Source organism: Heloderma suspectum, chromosome 2 (assembly GCF_057233095.1).
Source record: "Heloderma suspectum isolate Gila_16-S chromosome 2, 16-S_ref, whole genome shotgun sequence".
NCBI classification, from domain to species: domain Eukaryota; kingdom Metazoa; phylum Chordata; class Lepidosauria; order Squamata; family Helodermatidae; genus Heloderma; species Heloderma suspectum.
Genome location: NC_139459.1, coordinates 59,671,629 through 59,688,681, shown reverse-complemented (window position 1 = coordinate 59,688,681; position 17,053 = coordinate 59,671,629). Strand labels below are relative to the sequence as shown.

At 46.9% G+C, this 17,053-nt stretch overlaps 1 protein-coding gene across 2 annotated transcripts in view; it reads left to right on the top strand.

Moving 5' to 3' along the window:
• Nucleotides 1–11,160: 11,160 nt before the first annotated feature.
• ARRDC3 (arrestin domain containing 3) overlaps nucleotides 11,161–17,053 on the top strand; it is a 16,298-nt gene continuing 10,405 nt past the window's right edge. For both annotated transcript variants that reach the window (XR_014787654.1, XM_084833647.1), the window contains exons 1-2: nucleotides 11,161–11,699; nucleotides 16,807–16,888. Coding sequence is in view for 1 of the 2 variants with exons in the window: in XM_084833647.1 (XP_084689773.1) it covers nucleotides 11,420–11,699; nucleotides 16,807–16,888 (362 nt within the window). In the remaining variant the exon portion in view is untranslated. The remainder of the gene's footprint in view (nucleotides 11,700–16,806; nucleotides 16,889–17,053) is intronic.

Sequence of the window (17,053 nt, the reverse complement as noted above, 5' to 3'; positions counted from 1 at the left end):
AAGGGAAAGATTTAAACATCCTATAACTTCCAGAGAGAATATAAATATACTAGTACAACTCTGGGAGTAGACATTTAACAGATGCAATTTCTTCCATCTAGTGTTATGGTGCTGAAAGAAGCTAGACTTTCTGACATTTTCCACTTCTACACAATCAAGTATAAAGAAACCATTTCTTGGCCAGCACTCTATATTTTGGGGAAGCCATATTAATACTAAAGACAAATAATAGTACAATAATGTAGGCCCCGGCCGTGGGCATTGAATTCTTAGGTTAGAGGTGCCAAGATAGTGATAAATCAGATTCAAAGGTTTACTTACAAGGAGACTTTATTGGGTAACTTACAGCACACAGGCGTACCCAATGGTTGGATCAGACAGCATCTCTGAACCAAGAGCCATGGGGTACAATGAGTCTTATACCATACATGTTAGCAATAGGCAGCATTAACAGCAGCAAGCACCCTCTACCGTGCATTCCCAGCATGGACTAGAAGTGTTTGGTTCTCACGCACGAGTACCTAAGATAAACTTTGTTTCCCAGGCACATCTTGATAACACTCTCACTCATTAGTATGGAACGTGCTAGGCCGCACTATCGGCCCTTTGAATCATCTTCACATGCCCAGAGGCTTACTAGCAAGGGAACTGCAACAATAATGAACTTAAGCAAGCATTATGGATCTCTAGGCCCCCCTAACACTATAAATGACTTGGCTAAGCTCCTGGGGCCAATACAAATACTGACCTATGTATCCTAGAGTCAACTGACCCATTAACAGTGCAAGGCTATACATGTCTACTGAGAAGTAAGTCCAGTTGAGTTAAGAGTTCAGGCTTACTCGTATAGGATTGCAGCCTTAGTGTTACAACTGTCAAAACATCTTATGTTAACGTTGGAGAGTAAGTAAACGTTAACATAACGTTTAACATTAAACGTTATGTTAACGTTTTTTGCACCTACAAAAATTGAAAATTTGAACCAGGTACTTCATGGCTGACAGTTTAATCTCTTAACCACTACTCCTCAAAAACTATAGTGGAGAAAGAACCAGCACCAGCTGAAGTTCTCCTTTCTACTTAACTGTTAAAGACAGAGGAATTCTGCCACATGGCACATACTTAATTGAATCACAGCAAATGTACAGGCACCACCAACGTGAAGATTAGCCAACATCATAAGTTTTCACTTATTGTCAAACAGCAGAAAGAGGTGAGCACAGACAGGAAGCAGCCCTCTGAAGCAAGACTTCACTGAGTTGAGGAAGTTTAGCTTGGGCAATGAAGCCCAAAAACAGCCTTCCTCAACCCTATACCATCCAGACGTTTTGAACTACAACTCCCAGCATGCCTGACCATTGGCCATGCTGGCTGGGGCTGATGGGAGTTGAACTCTGAAATGTCTGGAGAGCACCAGGTTGGGTGAGGCTGCTCAAGAACAGGCCTGTGATGTTTGTTTTTCCATAGCCCTAATGACATTGGTCAGCAATAGGATTTCTACTGGGATCACTAAAAACTCAGGATATATGCAGGAACTCAAAACAATTGGTTCCAGGGCATAGTCTGAAGGCACATGAGGCAACCACCATGCTGAAGCTAAGCAGGTCTGGGTCTGGTCAGTGCTTGGAGGGGAGACCCCCTGGGAACCACATGTAGCCACCTTGAGTTCCACAACGGAAGAAAGGTGGGATATAAATGTAATAAATAAATATATTAAAATCCATCTAACACTAACAAAAATGGGAAAAGGCAAGGAAGACCCATTGGAGAACTGGTTTGGTGTAGTGGTTAGAACGTTGGACTGAGATTCAGTAGGCCTGGGTTCTAGTCCCCACTCAGCCATGAAGCTCACTGGGTGACTTTGAGCCAGTCACTGACTCTCAGACTAACCTACCTCACAGGGCAGTTGTGAGGATAAAATGGAGAGGAGGAAGATCATGTAGGCCACCTTGGAATGAAAGGCAGGATATACATTTAACAAATAAGGTATGGGAACACATAGTTGTGCTTCTATTAAACATAGACAGAAGGTCTGTTGAGCACTGAAAAATATGTAGGACAAATTAGTATCAAGCATATTCATACATAAACGCAAAATAGACTTTCTTCTAGGACATAACACAATTTTAAAGAGATCCCAGAAATTACAGACAGACTTGCTTAATACCTGTTGCAATTAAACTTGCTGAATAATAAGAAGGACTAGATAGGCCTTTGTTCTGATACAACCCAGCTTTTTCTGGTCTTAACCAAGAAATCATGTTTATATTTCTTTAGACAGATAACTTAAAATTCTATATGTGTTATTCATGCATAAGTTCAATCAAATTCAATGAAAGTTATGACCACCTTACATCCATATATCCGCCAATTTTGCCACAAGGTGGCACAGAAACACAAAAAGTATTACATTAGAGTACTGGAATTTCCACCAAATGTCAACCAAGAGAAAATAGGAATCACTTTTTTGATCAACGAATTCCTAAACTTTTATAGCCCACTCTTAAATGCATTTACTCAGAAATAAGTTCCACTGAGTTCAACAGAACTTACTTACTGGTATATATGCACAGAATTGCAGCTGTGCAGTATGATCCTCTTCAGGTTTACTCAAAAGGCTTTGAGTGCACATAGTCATTTGTGAGTAAGCCCCCAATGAATCAGTGGGACATAATTCTGAGAAAACACTAAGTAAATATTTAGTGGGACCAGGGTTTTAGTTTGTTAGTTCCAAATTATTAGTCATTTTCTTGATCTATGTTTCATTTGACCATTTTTATTTTTGTAATATTCAGTGACCTAGGCTTATAAACAATGAAACTGAACATACAGTCTCGTGTATTTATAGCCAGACATCGTAGCATGATGTGTGTGCACAGGGGGCGAGGGGGGGGGGGCTTGTAAAATCTAAGGATGTATGAGAAATTAGTTTCAGTTAATTTTTTACCAGAATTTGCCCAGTTCACACATCCTGGAACTGCATGTGAACATGAACACCGTCTGTGATTGAAGTTTGTACATTTCCAAGCTCTCTATATACATGCAGAACAACAACAAACAAGATTTCAGAAAATGCGTACATTTGAGAAATATACAAGAAAAATGCATACTTTTGGGAAAGCTGCACAAACACACTTTAATCAATGACAGAAAATGCATAATTTTTAAAAAGCACAAAACTGATGTGTACATTTGAAAAAATGCACATGAAAATACGTGCAAATTGTCATGTGAAAAGGAAAAAACAAATCTTGCAATCTGATACAGGCACAGGTTAGAACAAGTTTCGAAGTTGAATTTGGAGAACCTTGACAAGCTCAAATTTTGCTGATGTGCACAACCCTAATAAAATCCTACTGGCAGCACTGGCTCCCATTGTCCCTAGGATCAAAGTCCCTGATATTTTGGTGCTTTGTCCTTCCTACCAGCTCTCCCTCCTGCCTATGCACAAGGAACTCTGGGACTGGTAGTTCTTCAGAGAGCATGTCACATAAGGAAGCACTTTTTTTCTGTCAAACTACAAGTCCTAGTTTTAACTGAACAAGCAGATTCTCTCCGTTCTAGAGAAGGGCCAGCAACTCACTCTTTAGTAGGGATGGACAAATCAGATTTAGTCCACATTAGTCTTGCATATGATTGATATTAAGTCTATTCCATCCCATTTAAACTAAAGTGTGAATTTAAAAAAGAATCTGCATGAATTTCTTTTTTAAAATAACAAGTTCATGAGCTGGTCTGAGAGATGCCTTTTAAATTTTTTGGAGCTGCTAGAAAGTGCAGCAGCTAACACGCAGGTTGAAATAGGACTGAAAATGCCCCTGGAAGGGGTGGTAAGTGGAAACATTATACAGAATACAAGATGGCTGCAGCTTTCTCTTTTTCTTTGCGATGTCCCTCCCAGGGACGGTACTTCATTATGTAGCATCTCTCCTACAGGCATGTGAGACCCTCTTTCAACCCACATGGCATCTGCTTGCTTTCTAGTAGCTCCAAACTGCTGGGGGGGGGGGGATGTCAAAAAAAGACATTTAAAATATTACAAGGTAGCTCTTTGACCAACTTGTCACATTCAGCAAACCATGTTCCAATACGCAAATAAGCTAAGTTCACTCCAGAATGTGGGACACACACACACACACACACACACACACAATTCCTGAAGCATCCCTACAGAACACAGTTGTATGCAAATGGCCTCTCCAAATAATACACCCTATTTGGGCGCAGACCATTGGGAGGACCATTTCACCAGATTTCTCCCAGGGGAGGAGAAATTCTCTAACAGTTTCTCAGAGATGGGTGGGGCTCGGTTGTAGCACAGCTTTTTTTTTCCTTCAGGGTTTTTGTTTTTTGTATTGCCACGGCCAGTGCAAGTGGCAACAGCAGCAAATACATTGACAGCCTGACCACCATTTTGAATCTTTCATAATGTCCCATACCTGGTATCGTTCCAAGGCATTGTGTGTGTTGGAGGGAGCGGGGTGGGAAAAGCACACCACAAAAAAAATGGTGCAGAAAATTTGGAGAAAGTTCTGCAAAGCGGCCTTCTATATCTTGGAAGAGAGGAGGAAAAGAAAAACCTCAGAACTTTTCTCAGGAAAACGTCTTCTGAGAAATGTTGGCTCAGGTCTAGTTGTCATCCTTTGGAGTTCAGCAGCTCCCCGCAACTCTCCCAATCATTACATTTCTGAGGAGTGTTTTTAGATACATCTTGTCTATAATTAAGATGCTTATAATACCTGTCCTTCCCTGGAGGCCCTGTTGGGATTGTGGAGGGGAGGGAGCACTGTACAGTGTCCAGCTACAGTGAACAGGTGGGGCTTTGCTGCACCAAAATCTGTCATCCAATTTCCTGAAAGTTTTCTTCCCCCATGAAAGAGGCTTCCATTTTTCTGCCTCATTCTCAGAATTCTTTCAGAATTTCTCTTGGTGGTATTTTTGAGCTTACATTATCATTGCAAAGTGGCCAGGGTTTTTTTTTTCTTTCTTTCTTTCTTGCTATTACACATCTCTCAATCACTCTGCAGCCTCCCTGGCAACCCATACTTTCTGATCTGAAAAAGCTCCATAGGGCAGGAGTTACCTCATGATGTCTTCCCCAGGCTTAAAATGACATGTGGATATGGGAGGCTGCAGACTGACAGAGAGACGGTCGTACTATGAAGGACAGGACACTCTCACATACTCCTGGGCTACCTCATAAGTAAGGTAAGCACAAGAACCCCAAGCCCCGCAAATGAGAATTTCTCTGAAATTTTTGTCCTCCGAACATTTTTTGAAAGCAATTTCTCTTTTATCAAATTGAACGGGAATGGTAAAAAAAAATAATTGAAATTTTCACCACAGCACTAGTTCAGAATGTGTTTGTTCTGCTCTAACACAGCTTCTGGTTGGCTCTAGTAAATCTCACAAGATCTGGATAATAGTACATATGTTGTTGTTGTTCAGTCGTTAAGTCATGTCCGACTCTTCGTGACCCCATGGACCACAGCATGCCAGGCCCTCCTGTCCTCTGCTCTCTCCCGGAGTGTAGTACATATGTACAGGGAAATAAATCTCCATAGCACCCTCAGACATAATCGACAATTTAGGGTGCAATCTTATGCATGGCTGGATAGAAAAATGTCCTACAACTTCCAGCATTCCCTAGCCAGCATGAGAGTTGATGCTGAGTTGTAGGACCTTTTTGCATGCACAGGATTGCACCCTTAGGGAGCAATCCTACTGGGATAAGCGACCACCTCTGAACTCGGAGTCGACCGCCTATCCAATGCAGGGCAGGAGAAGTGCAGAGGGGATCGTCCCCTCCGCGCTTCAGCCGCCCTGCATTTGCATCTAGACAGCAAATTGTTTTGGCTGTCTAGCCATGGGAAGTTGGAGCAGGGGAAGCGGCAGCCAGACATGTTGGATGTGTCGTTCCAGCATTTCCAACTTACCCGCCCCAGCACGCCCCCAGGAACACCCCAATTTTGCCACTCCGTGCTCCTCTTCCAAGCGTGGGGCTGTTCCACGCTGCCTACAAGGCAGGGCGAGAGGGGGTGAAGGTCGGTTCTCAGGGAACTGACTTATCCTATGGCCATCTAGCCGCTGACTAGCATCCATAGGATTGCGCCCTTAGCCTCATATTTCTTTTCCTCATTGTAATGGGGTTGCAGCCTGGAACAGACCCTGGTAAGGTGAACCCTTCTCCCCTCTTCCCATGCTTGGACCCTGAGTGGAACAATAAAGCAATAGGTCTTTCTTAACATAAATTCTGCATCTCAGAATAAAACTATATTTATAAACTCATGAAATACGGAGTTCATCCAGCCCAGAGCGGAACAATGGGAAACAAATAATTTAAGGACAAAATGCCAGAACTTTTTAAGTCAGTGATTACACTGCAAACCATGACAATTAGGAAGAGTTATTTGTACCTAATGATTAAAAAGTTTGTTGCACAATACTGTTAGGTGCCAGTTACTAGTAAAGAATTGTGTACTAATGCAAGAGAAAGTAATGTCCTTAAAACCATTATTCTTTTAATGGTTTTAAGTCTGCAATCCTATACACACCTGCATTGAGTAGGGGGTTGGATTAGATGACCCCTGAGGTCCCTTCCAACCCTATGATGCTAACTCAATGGGGTTCACTTTTGAGTAAACATAGATAGGATTACACTGGAAAGGAACAAATTGCAGTGAACTGATCCTTGTTTTATGCAGCACATTTCTTCATATTTTTTTTAATCAAATCCACTTAGTTATATCCAATGGATTATGGTTTTTAAATAGGGATGTACGAATCCCTTACCGTGTTCCAGGTGGGGGCGTCTGCGGTGGGGGAGAGGCGATCCGTCCCTCCCCCCGGAATCCTTCCCAGCCGGCTCTGCTCTGCAGCAAGTCCGCAGAGCTGCCAGCCAGGGCTGGCCGCTGCCTGACTTCTGACCGTGGCCAGTCTTCAGATGCAAATGGCGTCTGGCGTAGCAGATGCCATTTGCGTCCCCTGCCTTTTGCCATGATAGGCTACGTAAATCTTTACGTAGCCTATCACGGCAAAAGGCAGGGACGCAAATGGCGTCCGCTACACTGGACGCCATTTGTGTCTGAAGAGAAGCAGCGGCGGACAGTGGAGGGCAGCTGGATGGACCGGACCTGCTGATGACCAGGTAGGGTCCGTCCCGGGGGGATTCCGCGGGGTGGCGGGGAGGTAGTCTGTTCTGCCACGGACTCCGGGGGGGGGGGGCGGATTCTAAAGAATCCGGCCTCATTGGAGTCCGTGGCAGATTTCTCTGCCATCCCTATTTTTAAAACAGTGTAGGAACAATCAAAGAGCAGAGGAAGCTCATTGGTAAGGGTGAGAAGTGAAACGGCCCTCCTGGGGGGTGTTTCCACAGCGATTTACTCCAAACTGGCTGCGTTTTGAGGTTGTTAGGGATACATGGCGTTGTGGCTTATCAGGGAAAAAGCTTACCAGGTATTTCCTGAGAGACTGCTTAAGGTCCAGTTCTTTTCCTCAAGTCGGGTTTTCCCTGGTATAGTTGCTGTGTGCCCCAAGCCCCACATTGACCTCGGGTAGGCTAGCCCTGTCCAACGGTGTGCCTTTCACCATGACCCTGAGGGGTGTTTCCTCCTATTGTGCTGAATGAGACTTGCCCTCTGAATGCCCACAGAACTTACAGAGATCCCCCTCAATTTACATGGCACAGTTTAAAGCAGTAAAGTGCGATCTCAAGGCTCCAATTCTCCTTTGTTTGGTTTATTGCCTTAGGAAGAAACTACTTCGAGTCTTCATTATAGAGAACCTGCAGATTAAAATGAGAGCTGGTTTCTGTCTTTGTGTTTACTGCTCTCTTTCCCACAATAAACCCATTAGTGTCACCTCAGAAGTAACTCTCATTATGGTCAATGAGGCTTGCCCTCTGAATGCCCACAGAACTTAGAGATTCCCCTCATGGCACAGTAAAGTGGTAAAGCGCAGTCTCGAGGCTCTGCTTCTCCTTTGTTCGGTTTATTGCCTTTGGAAGAAACTACTTTGACCCTTCGTTATAGAGATCCTTCAGGTTAAAATGGGGACTGGTTTCGTCTTTGTGTCCGTCCCCCCGCCCCCGCTTTCCCAGCACAAGCATGTGTGTGTCTACTCAGAAGTAACTCCAATTGTGGTCAGTGAGGCTTGCTCCTGAAATGTAGGTGCATCTGGACTCTCAGGGGAAAGGAGAAAAGGGGGAAGCCTCTCTTATTGGTTGAGCAGCCCCTACCAGTCAGATGACATTCACTCCAACCCCCACCAGGAAGTATGTTCTGTGAAGCAATTTTTACTCACGCGGAGAACCTGCTCGTGAAGTCCCATGGACCAAATCACAGCAAAGCTGATTCCACCATAACAGAAGGAGAAGCTAATGGAGGAGTACCGGATTTTTTAAGAGGGAACACGGCCCAAATCTCCCCAGCCAGATCCCACATTCTCTCTCCTTCCCTTCCCCCAGCCCAAACCACTACCATCATCAACAACTAACAACTTAGGTGTCTTTTGCTTTCTTGGTTGCCTGGCTGCTTGAAGGCTGTCGATTAGCAGGTTCTGTCTGCTGCTGCCTACACATCTCTCTCCCCTCCCGCCTGTTTGCATGCTCCAAAACACCCCCATTCTCTCCAACCAAGGCAGCCAGCCCAGGAGGAAAGGTCTGCTTCATTCCCCACAATTTCCCTCTGACTACTTTCCCTGAACTAAACTGAAACTGAAGGAATGAAGCAGAGCATTCCTCCTGGATGCTCTGCCTTGGTTCAAATCCACTGCAGGGTAGGGGTGGGGGTGGAGGTTGGATCATGCATACACTGCACAGGGGACAAGGTGAGCCATAACCAAGAGCTAGGGGACTTTGTCTCTTTGATAGCCGGCATTGGTGAACATGGCCCCACCCAATCCTGTGACTTGCTTGGTGCTTGCTGCCTCACTCAGTCGCTCTCCTCAAGGCTTGAAATTCAATCAAGCGTGTTACAAGCACGGGAGCATCTCGAGAGAGAGCTGCAGTGACTATGGGACCTTCCTCTCCAGATAGTTTTTGCTGTTGGGGTGGCTCATCTGAATGGCTGAGCACCTCCAAGGAAAGGCATGGTGGAAGGTTCCTGATAGAAGGGATGGGGGGGCATGATTGTGGGGGCCCAGGAGCCCCCTTTCCAGTCCCTCTCCATTTTTTTAAAAAAACCTAGTTTCCTCTTCTGAAAATAAATTGCTGTTGCAACAGAAAAGTCTAGGTTCAAACAAGTGCTTTTCTTTCTTGTTGTATGGATCTCTCCCTCCCAACACACACTCACCTCTGCTTTCCATTCATGATCTTCATCTATGTAATGGCTTCACTTGCCTTCTATGTGCATTGGCTTGCTGATAAATCAGCAAAATATGAGTTCAAAGGAGTACTTTTGGGTTACTGTATGGGACAGACCCCACCCGTTTTGCACTTATGATCTTTATGTTACTTGCCTCTTGAAGGCTCTGCCTATTATTGGCTCTGCCTATTGTGACCCCTGGTCCTGGCTCCACCTACGATTGGCTCTGCCTATTGTGACCCCTGGCTCCGCCTACTCTGGCTCATCCTACAGCTAGGTGCCCTGTTCTCAACTCCACTAACCCCAACTGTCCTAAGAGGAACAGATGGCTGGGCTTCTTTAATAGCACAAGTCTGTATACGTAAGCCACTTCTGGGGCTTTTAAGAACGTTCCTTCATATAGCAGATCTCATATTTGCAGGTGGGTTTGAAGCTCACGTATCAACAGTCTTCTCTTCCTTAGAAGTAGGGATGTCAGAGAATTCCACCACAGTTCTCGGTGAGGCCGAATGCCAGTACATTTGGCCCCCCGAAATCCATGGCAGAACGAACCCCCCTGCCCCCCCGCCCCACGAAAGGCACGCGAAACAGAGCACTTACCTGCTGCCGTCTGCGCTGACTTGCGAATGGTGGCAGCATCTGCGGCCGCCATTCGCTTCCTCATTATAGCCGTGATAGGCTACATAAATAATTACGTAGCCTATCATGGCTAATGCAGGGACGCCATTTGCATCCCTGTGGAGGCCATGATAGGCTACGTATTTACACAGCCTATCACGGCAAAACAAACAAACAGCAAACGCAAATGACGGCGGCTACGGTGGCCGCCAATTGCGTTCCGTTTTTTTTTTGCTGTTTTAGCCTATGTAAATATTTACGCAGGCTATTACGGCAAAAAAAAGGGGGGGAACGCAAATGGTGGCCACCGTAGCCGCCGCCATTTGCGTTCGCTGTTTTTGTTTGTTTTTTGCTGTGATAGGCTACGTAAATACTTACGTAGCCTATCACGGCAAAATACAGGGATGCAAATGGCGGCGGCTACAGCAGCCACCATTTGCGTCCCTGCAGGCTGCCCAGCGGCCGGATGTCCGGCTGCGGGCGGCCCCGGCCGGCGGCTCTGCGGAATTTCCTTGGAGCGGAGCCAGCCAGAGAGAATTTCAGGGGGAGGGACAGAGTGCCTCCCCCCCCCACTGCAAATGTCACCCTTTGAAAAGGTAAGTGACTTTCATACATCCCTACGAAGAATTATTTCCAGATGGAACAAGCTTCCCCAACTGCTTTGGCTTCTGTTTAGTTCAAACTTGTGTTGGAGCGGGAATCTCCCTGCGTCTGACAGATTGCAGTGTCCTCCTTTGGGATGATGCTAATCGCATCCCTGCTTCCCAGTTAATTTTATTCCTTGTTCATTCATTGAGGCATTGTTTTAAACTCAAAAATATTCTGCTTATTGCAATACACGTTGCCCTGAATTATTCGGAACAGCCTTTAAAAGACAGCTGTCCTCCCTGCCTCCTTCAAACCTTTCATTCCACCACTAGACGGTAGGCAAGGCTTTGAGGCTTCCGTGATCAGCTGTCTGGTTCTTTGACCCTTTCTTGCTTTCACAACACAACGAGCGACCATTCTTTTCTACAGTCGATTGTAAACCGCCGGCCCCTAGGCTGTGAAGCGTCTTCCTCGATCGAGATCAGGGTAGCTTTCAATCCAGGCGAGGGACGGGAGAAGAGATTGCGTTGCTCTGCTTCTGTTACACCTACTGTACAGGAGGAGGAAAGACGCACCAGCGCCACGCATGCGCACTGGGGTTGTTTTTCACAAAGCTCCACTTAAAAAGTGAGCTGGCAGCAGCCGAGCGCTCGTCTTTGTAAGGAGACCACAGAGCTGGAGAGCAGCTGGGAGCAGCATCTCGCATCGATGCTTTTTAAGCGATCCCGATGAAATGCTCGTAGAGGAGCCGCTGATCCTGCCTGCAATCTTTTTCGCAGGGCAGAGGAAACTGATCAGTGTCAAGTGAAGATCACATTTTTCTATGAGATCTTGACTTTTCTTCCCTTCCCCCTCTTTTTCTTACAGTATATTTTTATAGACTTTGTTATTAAGAAGAAAAAAAAATCAACATGGTGCTGGGGAAGGTGAAGAGTTTGACAATAAGCTTTGACTGTCTTAATGACAGCAATGTCCCCGTGTACTCTAGCGGGGATACAGTCTCAGGAAGGGTGAATTTAGAAGTGACTGGGGAAATTAGAGTCAAATCGCTTAAAATCCATGCAAGAGGACATGCAAAAGTACGCTGGACTGAATCTAGAAATGCTGGATCCAACACTGCCTACACACAGAATTACACTGAAGAAGTAGAATATTTCAACCACAAGGATATCTTAATTGGGCACGAAAGAGGTAAGTCTGATTTTAATGAATGTTCTAACATGACGTTCGTAGTGGTTTTTTTTATATCAAAAGGCAATTTCTCTGTTACTGCAGTCTGCTATGCGACCCTAAGCATGACTACTCAGAAGTAAGCCCGCTGAGTGCAATGGAACTTACTCCCCCGTAAGTTAGTTTAGCACTGCAAGCCTCGGATGTATAGCTGTTTAAATCCATTGATTGTATATGGAAGTGTAAGGACTGAACCGACAGATCTGCAAAACGCTTCCAGACAAGACTTTTTCTCCAACTCTTATCTGCTCTTTTAACAGAAACTCTTTCATCCAGTGTATAAGGTGTTCTTTTTTTAAAGAATTGATTTTAGGGGTTGTTGTTTTTTGTATCTGCCTACCCCTAAAAATTCGGATAGCAAAAAACAAAACAAAAAACGGTTTGTAGGCTTCGAGCTGATCGGTGATGTCTTCAGGATGGAGAAAAGCAGAGAAAGGGTTCCCTGCGGTTTATTTTGACACTTGCTTTCAGCACCCCACGTGTAGGTCCGCATTCCCTTTTCCTTAAGCTCGGGAAAGTTGGTAAATTAGCCCTTATTTTATAATGCTTCTGTCAACGAGACGGGTGTAAAACTAAGGCAGAGTTGGGGGGGGGACCCCACTTAGATGAATCCATTTTCGAATTAGAGCATCATTTCTAAGTTGGGGAGTTCCGGGGAGTTGTGCGGTCAATGCAGTCTCCTATGCCAATGCAAAGAATTCTGCGAATGGAGAGTAGTTTGGGTTAGGAAAATAGGGATAAAGCTTGTCAAGGGGTAAATTGGGCTTCAGACTGTTAATCCATTGTTTCAAATGGTACCAATGTGGAAGTATAGGAGAGTCTAAGGTTGTTTTTCTGAAGTTTCCACCCTTTGTTAGAAGCGGTTCAATCCTGTTTGGGACCAGTACTGAAGAGAAGGGAGGGGGTGCTCCTTCTCCTCACAGCAGATTGGTTACACGCGTCAGGTGGTGGCGATGACTTAATTCCTACCACAAGAAAATGTTAAAACTGGTTATGTAATTTGGCTTGCTCTTTTATATATAGATAGATGTATATGCGGTAGACTTGCTGCAGATATGGGAAGACGGTTGTAGGAGTGTTCGGCCTCTTGATTCTTATTTTCTCGTTAACAAGGAAGTTGCACAGTATATTCCATTTCTTCCAAAGCAAGTATCTTTCTTTATGGCAAGAAAGCGGTGTAAAGATGGTAGTCGGAAAGGCGGAAGAAGGCAAAACTTGCATTGTGAAGCTGCCTATGAGTAAAACATTTTTTTTAAAAAAAAATCAGCTGCTGAGTTAAGTGCAAATTCTTCCCCTCGCATCTGCAGTCTTAAAGCTGCTCCCGGGTTACTGAAACGAGGGTGGGAGGAATAATAATAACCGACCCACCACATCGAGTTTGGGAGAAAGCGGTAGGCAGGGCTGCAAGCAGAAAAACCGTGCCGTGCCTTTTCAGAAGGCAAAACGGGAGTTTGCACCTGTTAATGGTGCACCCAGTCTCGCTTGTGCGCCTCTGTTTGGAAGGAACAAAAGGCAAGGAGTGACCTGCCGCTTTGGGCAAGCCCGGGCTGTGGGGCTTCGGCTACGCGTTCCCCTCTGGGACCGGACCGGACCGGCCTCATTCATCCTTCTCCGTGCCACTACAGTCACCCACTGGCTCGCTTGACTTAAGCCAGGCAGCGGAGTTTCAATGACTTCGCTGGCCAGGCAGCAACCCCGCTGCTTAGCGTGCTCGCCGAAGCCCCGCCCAGCGCTCCCGCGGTCATTGGCCCGGCGGGGTTTGTTAGCCTGTTGCTAAGGCAATGCCAGGCTTTGATTGGGAGGTGGGTGAGCCGAGAGGGGGGAGGAGAGATTACGAGGCAGGGCTCTCGGTTTTGGGGAGCCTTCCAGGGCTTTGCAATGCGAGGAGCGCGCGGCCAGAGCCCGTTTTCCGCCCGTCTCCCGGGGCGGACGCCTCTTTGTCCCTGGTGGGGGTCGGCCGTGCGCGGCTGGCTTTGGCGCGCGGTGCCGCACGCACGCACGCAGTCCCTCCGGCCATGCCATGACCGCAGCCCCTGGCCACCGAAAGCCCGATCCCGCAGCTACCCATGCATCTCGCGAGGCAGGCTTCGGGGTTCTGCGCTGTCCTCCCAAGACTATTCCGAAACAAGTTGCAACCAATTTGGGAAGGGCGGGGGCTGGCTGTGCTCAGGCCCATTAAATGCACACACCCATCTGACGGGTGATTGCGATCCCCTCTGCCAGCTGAATGGGACCTGCTTCCGAGTAAGCACGCGTAGGCCTGCAGTCAGTGCATCCGATGAGCCGCTTCGCAGTTATGGCTGCTTGCAAATGGGGTGGACTCCGCATGTGGGTTCCACCGCCGTGGGGCTGGGGTAAGAGATGTGCATGTGCGCAGCGTCGCATACGCCTGAAGGGTCCCGACCCGGCCGCATCAGCGATGTCTTGATTAGCGCAAGGAACAGGGTCGCGCTTTCGGCCGTGCCAAGGCTGGACGTCGTCGCCAGAGCAAGCCTTGCTCCGCTGCCGCGGAGCGGCCGCTGTCGTCGTTCGGGGCCTCTCCCGGCGTAGCATCTGCACCCTGAACGCGCGCGCGCCCGCCCGCCCCTACGCCAAAATGAGATGCGTAAAGCGCGTCGCTTTCAGTGGGGCCCGGGCCCAGCAGGCTGCCCCTAGGAATTTGCAGCTGCCCGGATTCACTTCCGTGTTCCCTCGCAGGCGTAAAACGGGGGAAGACTCCTTTTTCAAGCACTTAAAGGGAATGGCCGCCGCCTCCCTTATTGCACGGCTTCGCCCTGCAGCGCGATGCGGCGAGTTTTCCCTCCCTTGCCAAGCGAGGGGATTTGCGGGGTTGGGGGCCCGGCATCCCCCACCCCGCGTGAATTGCTTTCTGCGGAGCAGCTTAGCCATCCGGGGGGACGGCGTGTCGCTCCGCAGAAGCGAGCCTCGCTCCTCCCCCGCCCCATCTCCCCTGCCCCCCCTCCTCCCGTTTTTTAAAGTTATGCTTTTTAACTGAATGTAATGGTGGCGAAGGTCCGGCGCCTCTTGTCCCGCTTGCGCCGGGGGGCCGAAGGGGCACTGCCGCGAGCGGGCCTGGCACGCCAGCGGCGCAGACCGGAAGCCGGCGGGGATAGGAGCGGCTGTTCTCTCGCTGCCCGCCCCTCCCCTCAGCCCCCCATCACGCCCACGACTAGCAAGTTCGGTTGAGGGGCGGAGCCCGCTGAGCAAATACGCTGGCTGGGGCGTGCGATGTATACTGTATGCATATGAGCGGCTGGCTGGGGCTCTGCTCGCGCCGGTTTAGGCCGGTCCTCTCCTGCTCGAGTCTAGTCTGTGATTGACAGCTCCGCAGTTGTTTACCACAGCTCGGAGGCGGCGGCGGCGGCCGCTGCTCTTCTCCTCGCTGGGGCTGAAGGGAAACTGCTGAGCTGGCAGAAAGAGAGGGAAGGGGAACGCGGGGAAGGGTTTGAGAAATGAAATGGAGCAGACTCCTCGCCTGAGATGAAGAACGTGAAAAGCCACACGCAGAGAGGCTATATGAAACGCTCGTTTTCTCTTTTAAAAGGGCGTTTTTTTAAAAAAAAAAATAATCCGAAAGTGATGCCCACATTCTGAAGACGCCTGTGAACTTACCTCGCAGTCAGATGTAGCTCATTTTGGATGTGTCTTGCCTGCAATGTGCCTTATTAAACCATATATCCTGTGAGGAAGGGGGGGGGGCAAGCAGGCAGCCCTTTTGATAACTGAGGGCTACCTCAGCTAAAATGTGTGACCTTCTTTGCCTGTTCTAATTCAAGGGCACGAGTAAGACTGCACCGAGTATTTCTTTGCACCTCCAGATCGTGGTGCGTTGATGCTCCATTTTGAGCCTTGGAACAACCTTTCGAATATACTCTGGGATTCCACCCCCACATTTTGAGGAATACATTCCAGTTTTATAGGAATTTCGTCCAAGTCTTGGATATCAGTGGCAGCTAGTGCACGTTGGTGCTGCTGCTGGGGCAGAGAGCAAGGCAGCTAAGTGCGCCAGGATTCACAATGGGTGGAGTCCATGGTAGGCACAGCCAGTGGTCACGATAGGCAGAGTACATTCAAGATCATGACTGCCAAGCAGGGGGCGGAGGGTCTGGCCCATTTCTCAACCCAAAAGTACTCCTTTGAATCCACATTTTCCTGTCCCAGCAGCAGCCCATTCCTCAGAAAAGTAAACTGAGGCCAGTAAATAGACCAAGATCATGAGTGCACAGGGCCTCCCTTGTTGGATACTTAAGATAACAAAGGGATTATTAGGACAAGGAAGGTCACCCCTTATAATGTACCATAGATCCTCCTTCCTCTGTACATTGACGAGGGAGAGCCAATTTTAAAAAAGAAAAAGCGTTTTGAGACCTTTCCCAAGTATTGCATGGAATGTAGCAACTTGTCACAATGGTAATCGTTAGATACTTTCACTGTGTCCTTAAAAGGACAAGGAAGTTTTATTTTTTAATGTGTGCCCTTCCATAACACCCCATCTGAAATATTTTATGTGAAAGTAACTTTATTGGTTTCAATGGGATATATACTAAATAGGGTGCTTAGTATTAGATCGGTATTTTTTAATACTGCTGCTAAGCAAACATTAATAAGAAACCTATTTGGTTTTTCCTCCATGTAACATACATATTAGATTGTTTGAGATATTTCTTTAAAATATTTTTAAAGATAACCCCATTTAAATTATACAGTCTTTCCTGAGTAGGTTAAGGCCTACATTTAGACAGTGGTAAAGGCAACAGGGGAAGGAAGTGCTAGCAGCAGGGATGAATATGATTTCTACTGAATTAAAGTACCTGCAGAATTGAAAGATATACAAAGACTTGTTTATGTGACTCAAGCTAAAATTCTTGAGACTCAATCACAGACCACTTACTGGAATAAAAGGACATTTTGGTCAATGGGCCTACACAAGTGAGGGTGCGATATGCAGTTTTGCCCCTCCTCTTTAGTAATATCTCTGTTAAATCCATTCAGTGCAAGTCATCCTGTATAATATAATATATGTGCAATGTTTACAGGTGGAATAGCATATTGGGTTTTTCCCTCCTAGATGATGATAATTCCGAAGAAGGCCTCCACATCATTCATTCAGGACGGCATGAATATGCATTCAGCTTTGAGCTTCCACAGACGTAAGTATACTTGGGCTGTGTGACAAGACTGTCAAGGAGCCTATGGGCAACAATCTGTAGACATACAGCTCATATGTGGAGATAGGGCAGGGGGAAGAAGAAACCCTTTTCAATGGTCACAGGGATTGTACTAGAACATGCTACAAGGACACTGTCCTAATAAAC